This window comes from Capsicum annuum, chromosome 7 (assembly GCF_002878395.1).
Source record: "Capsicum annuum cultivar UCD-10X-F1 chromosome 7, UCD10Xv1.1, whole genome shotgun sequence".
NCBI classification, from domain to species: Eukaryota; Viridiplantae; Streptophyta; class Magnoliopsida; order Solanales; family Solanaceae; genus Capsicum; species Capsicum annuum.
The window spans coordinates 225,056,070-225,062,069 of record NC_061117.1 but is presented as its reverse complement, the minus strand read 5'-3'; the positions used below and the strand labels follow the sequence as shown (position 1 = coordinate 225,062,069).

At 35.9% G+C, this 6,000-nt stretch overlaps 1 protein-coding gene across 4 annotated transcripts; it reads right to left on the bottom strand.

Moving 5' to 3' along the window:
- Positions 1–2,209: 2,209 nt before the first annotated feature.
- LOC107878804 (nudix hydrolase 10) lies at positions 2,210–5,721 on the bottom strand. Of its 4 annotated transcripts, none has more exons than XM_016725938.2 (9): positions 5,619–5,721; positions 4,949–5,134; positions 4,632–4,697; positions 4,127–4,264; positions 3,440–3,517; positions 3,294–3,344; positions 3,105–3,139; positions 2,826–2,934; positions 2,210–2,741 (listed from the first exon to the last, which is right to left on the bottom strand). In XM_016725938.2, the coding sequence occupies exons 2-9, from the start codon at positions 5,108–5,110 to the stop codon at positions 2,532–2,534; spliced, it is 849 nt and encodes a 282-aa protein (XP_016581424.2). In that variant the 5' UTR covers positions 5,111–5,134; positions 5,619–5,721; the 3' UTR covers positions 2,210–2,531. The 4 variants fall into 4 exon arrangements, with proteins under 4 accessions (XP_016581424.2, XP_016581423.2, XP_047249324.1 ...); XM_016725937.2 differs by having other exon boundaries at positions 5,600–5,713; XM_047393368.1 differs by lacking the exon at positions 5,619–5,721 and adding an exon at positions 5,345–5,583.
- Between the last annotated feature and the right edge of the window lie 279 nt (positions 5,722–6,000).

Sequence of the window (6,000 nt, the reverse complement as noted above, 5' to 3'; positions counted from 1 at the left end):
CCTCACTAATCTCCAGATTTCAATTTTCAAAACTCAAAATTTGAGATTGCTTCTAGAAATGGTCATTGAAATTAGAGCACTTTATAATTCATATTCAGAAGAAGACGATCTTTGAAGTAACTGATAAAGTTGTTATCACGTGACCAGTATAGGTCATGGTTTCAAACCTGGAAATAAACTCTGGCAGAAATGCAAGTAAGGCTGCACACAATTTTTTGTCGACCCTTGTGGCTCGACCTTTCTCCAAACCTGTCATTTTAGTGCATCGAACTGTTATTTTTTGTCCAGAGTATTCTGGGCTTGCAGTGTTGACTACGGAATTAGCAGTTGGTTAAGCAATCTTGCAAATCCTGTGAGGCACTCGTACCACTTTTTACAAAAGTAGTTGTACTACTACTAACTAATTGATCTTTTCTTGACAATGATTATTTGCACTTATGTCCCTGTTTTGTTCTGATCTTTAATCTATATTCTTCCTAACAAACAATATTTTTCGCACAGGATATGTATATATTTTCGTATCAAAAATATCCTCAAATTATGTTCTGATAACTTCGATTTCTAATAAAAATTACGCTCTACTAGACATAAGTTCGGTTGTTAAAAGGCAAAAGGAAATGTGCAATTTTGTGCTATTATTACTGTTCCTCCTGGATTCATTTTAACTTCAATAGAAGTACATAATTTATTCGTCCAGAAATAATGGTAATGCTCAAAACATAACCAACTCATCTAATAGTACTTTCGACTAAATAATCGAGCATCGTCTAAACACTAAACTATTAAGAGTTGCTGATGAATTTACGTCATGTCTGAGGTAGTGGTACAAACTATGCACACTCTATCCTTTTCAGGCCCCACTTTATGAGAATATATTGGGTATGTTGTTGCTTATGCTGATGAATTTAATCAGCCATAATGAGTAAAGAGTCAACAAGCAATATTCCTAGAATAGATGCCAGACAACCAAGCTTATTTTAAGTTAAACAGTTCCTGTGACTGACACTGTCACTTGCCAATCTCTAGCTGTGTGGAATAGAAGTGCATGATGCATTTAAAATCACAAATTTCAAAATTCTTAAACTTCGTTTAATTAGAAAGGACAGTCTGGTGCACTAAAGTCTTCCCTATGCACACGGAGTCTGGGGAAGGCCGGACCACAAGAGTGTATATACGTAGTCTTATCCTGCATTTCTACAACGCGTGACCTTCTAGTCACGTGGAACAACTTCGTTAAAGCACCCCACATAAATTCAAAGCTTGCAGGTTGCAAAAGTAGGTACTGCCACTGAAGACCAGGTTGCAGCCACATTTAGAATGGCCTCCCTCTTCTTTATTACAGTATTATTCTACCTAACAGTTCAAAGTTGGATATGCATTTACTCTTCAACCTGTTCTCTTTAGTATACATAACTTATAAAGCAGTAGAATAATTGACTTTCGGACTCCCCAGTGTTTGTCCCTCCAAAATTTCATGAATCATTACACATTTACCAGCTCATCTTTACCAAAGTTTTTGTTCATTTACGAGACCACATATGAGATTACACTGGATATGTTGTTGTTGTTCATATATGAGGCACAAACCAATTGTTTCGTTCCAAAAGACTCGGATCAGATCAATTATAAGAGCCAAATACAAGTTCGCAATATAAGAACTTACCCACATACCGAGTATTTACACTAAATCGACCAATGCATACAAGACATGTGTCTTTTACATACACATTTATCAATATACCACGGTTAAGGATATAGTATATTTCTACTTCAATTTTAGCTGCTAATTAACTTCCTTGATTTCTATTACACTGGGTACGTTGTTGTTCAGTTGTAATTAACTTCATTGATTTGGCATAAGCACCCGGATAAGTATTTATTGGGGATGCTAGTCTCTTTCGGTTTACGACTTTACGTTGCGTTAGAAAAATGGAAATAGCATGTACAAAATTAACTTTCTTTTTCTTTTTCGTATTCAGTGCAATCAATACAATTATAATATACCAAACAAGTATTTGTTCCCTGAGTTTCTAATCAGGTAAGAATTTTACTTGAGAAAAATGAACAAAGAGCCGTGGAAACAGCCTCTTGAAAAATATGGGGTAAGACCAAGTACAATAGACCCTTGTGGTCCGGTCCTTCCCCGGACTCAGCATAGTGCATTGGGCAGCCCTTTTTTAAGTTAAATGAACAAAGAATAAGACACGAATCAAGCAAATTGGAATTAGTTTCATATGCTTTCTGCGTTTCATTGGACATACTGCATACAATGTGCGGCATATAAACCTTGGAAAATACATATACTTATTTGTATACATATATAACCAATATATACAACTACTACGATTAAGCGTCAATAATCAAATTAGATGAAAACAATTACAGAAAACTTATGCAAGTACTTATCTACTTTTTTAGTAATAGAGAACTCCTAGTATAAGAATTAAATGGACCTGAATGGAGCGGTATGGATATATAAAAATGCGACATACCATCAAATCTGGCAAATGTGATAGATCCAATATGTTTCTTCATAGATAAATTGCAGAGGTTTCCTGAACCAGACCATCCTCGTTGAAATAAAGGTAACTCGTAGGTTCCCCAAAATATGATTTAATCGGCACAGGAGTAAATCCAGGGTAACTCTCTTCTGCCTTTGCGAAGCATAGATCTTTGATGTATTTGAAAATGCCATGTTTCTGAATAAAAGGTTGAGCAGCATACTCGTCTAGTGACATCCACTGCAAGGCAGTAATATCGCGGAATATTTGTTAAATGGGACTTGAGAATATTGTAAACATCCGTGAAACAATCTTTAGAAATACCTGAGCTGCCTCAATTTCTAAATCTTGCTTTTGTAAGTTAAACGTAAGAGGGCGCATCATGCAAATGAAGAATAAGTCCGATTTTCCAAAGAATGACTTGTGCATCTGCCTGTCAATAAGAAATGTCATGACCCCATATTTTATTTTCTTTACACAATATAGCATTACAATGAGTAACCCAAAATCTAGTGGACACGCAATTCCTTTCTCTTGTCATTGCTTATGCGTTAGCCACTGAACGAAGAACTGATATACAGCACGAAAGCACGAATGTACTACCTGAATGCAAGCACTTCCAGAAATTCTGTATCAATCTGCACCAAAAGAAACTCGGATAATCTCAGAGGAACGATAATGGTCAATGTAAGACAGAAAACTTAGATGCATTGATTGATTGATAGATTATGTAGACTTTTAGGTAGAGTTCAACTGTTGAATGTTTCAGTGTTCTATATAGTATATACTTACTCCTGTTTCTTCTTTCACTTCCCTCACCGCACCTTCAAATATATCCTCTCCCTGCAGGACAAAAGCTTAATATACAGTTTAAGATTTCAAGCTGAAATATGACTTGTTTTTAAAGCTAGACTTTAGTTTCAACATTGAGCATATACCTCTTCGACAACACCAGTAGGGATCTTCCATATCCCCTTTCCCTTCATTTTGCCGCTACATTCTTGGACAACGAGCAACTGAAAAGAAGATGTTGCAATTATCCAATGGACAGAGAGTCAACACAATAATTACCTCCAAGATGCTTAAGCATAGTGGTACAAGACAAGAGAGATGTTTCTAATGATAAAGATATGCTCTATTCATGGAGAGTTACCACAAAGAGAGCCAATACATTTTGAAATCTACAAAATAGGATAGTGAAATTTACCAACTATGATGTTAAATAGCTCTTACTTTTTACATGCTAATTAGTGGCAAGTGCATTCACAATCACTTTACTTTGACCGGTGAAGATGTTAGCCGAAAATCAAGATTTTATAAGTAGGAAGTCAAGTATCACAAATTGTTCCATACACATGAAATGATGAAAATGCAAGCTCTATCAAAATGGGCAGATTTTGAAGCAACCATTATGTCATCTTCAAAAGCCATTTGATACAGCGAGAATTAGAACAAACATAGACAAACTGAACTATAATGTCCACATGGGTAACTTATGTTGCTCGGACTTTTCAAAAATGTCATTGAGTGCGTGCCGGATCCTATAGTGCATATTTGAAGGATCCGACTCCGAGCAACTTAGTGGGCAATTACTAGACCAAAGTAGACAGCAGCTTTTAATTTACCTCTCTTTTCTCATTCAAGACAATAGCACCAATACGAACTCGATGTGAGGCATTTCCAGGGATCGTATTCTCAATTTTAGGAATCCAATACACAAGCATCAAGTAATGAGGTTCTGCATGGTGGTACCAGAACCCTTCCTGCATCCAGTGTTAAAATTTGGATCAATGCAACTACTTTCTACTTTTGAGTTCGTAAAGACAAGGTTTGTAAATACTTTCTCGCAGTTGATTTCTAAGGGCAAACTAAACTTCAGCTTTATAGTGATTATTTCATTTCCATATGGATCAATTAGACAATGTTTCATCATACAATGGCTTGGGATTTCAAGGCAGCTTTATTTTCGTCTCGCAAATATTACCTACCCCTGAAAAGTTGCCAATTCTACGGCATAATGAAGTACAAAGCATTTAGCTGGAATTCCATGAACTTAACCATATCAAGGATTCAAGATGAACTAAAACATCCAAATTACGAATTAGTACAAAAAACTACAAAACACTTAACCTTAACTGCGCTTTCAACCAGATTTACAAGTTCAATTGGCAGTTTAATCCACACGACCTTTTTCCCCTGCAAATCAAACCAGTAGAAAAGAACTGAAAGAAATAAAAGTGAATCCAAGTCATCCATATATTACACTAAGTATCCAAGGTACACTATTTTATCATGTTTCATGTCTTCCTATGCGATGCAGTAACTTCATGCGATTTGAAAAAATCTAAACAGACATAAAGGATGCAGTTCCACTCATGCCAATGAACAGAGATTTCTCGCAACAGCTTCATTCTTGTTCCTAATAAGACTTAACAAAATCAATATACCTGCAGTTTCCATTGACGTAACGAACTTCTGAGCATGATATGGAAGACATTTGGGTCCATAGGTTTCTCTAGTTCTATTATAACTCCTCCGTGGTCATCATTTACAGCTGGAAGGAATTGTACCTTTTTGACTGCACCATTTTGAACTAACGTTTGCTCCATAAGATCGTAACGTGGTCACAAGTCCTGCAGCCAAATTTTCACAAAGAAATTCACACGTTCATATAAACTTCGTTAACAATTATGCATCAACCAAATTGAAACTGACAATAAGCAAAAGCCAGAACCAAAACACTTGCAGCAAGCATTTCTAAAAGTGAAAAGTTATATATCTCATGATCCGTAGTAGAACCATTATAACAGGACTATACTGTTGAATTGAATCATGCGAACTACCTCGTCTAATACATAATACATAAACATGCCCTTTAACTTGGCCTCAACTTGCATTTAAGGTGCACAACAGCACAAATAGACACTTAAATCTTATATAGAACGTATATATCTGCTTATTCAACTTTATACAAGTTCAAGTATCATATTTAAAGTTGGAAAACATGGATGAAAATAGAAACCAGGTTAAAGGACACATTTATGTATTATGACTTTGAAAAATTTGAAGAATCAGAGACTGATAAAATGGAAAAGTACCTTGAGAAATGGAGCTCACAACAGTACGAATTATCGATTTCTAAGCTGAAAAAAAATGGAAGAATACTGATAAAATTGAAAAGTGAATGGAGAGCTCTGCTACTAATGGTGACTACTGAGTGGTAATGTGTGTGAATTTAAATACACATAATATGCCTAACATGCACCGCGTGTAGTAATGATGGGCTTTCCACTAGTGATTTGCGTCAGGTGGGCCCATTTCAAAAAGCCGCCAACCCGAATTATTGAGATACTGATGGGCCACTTAGTTGGGTTTGGTATTTGGGCCTTCGGGGGGAAGTGCGCGACTAATTTACACAAATGTCCTTTTTTATGTTACCATTTAACATTGAGAATTTTTTAGAAATAGCATACATATGATGGTCGAAAATAGGATAGCC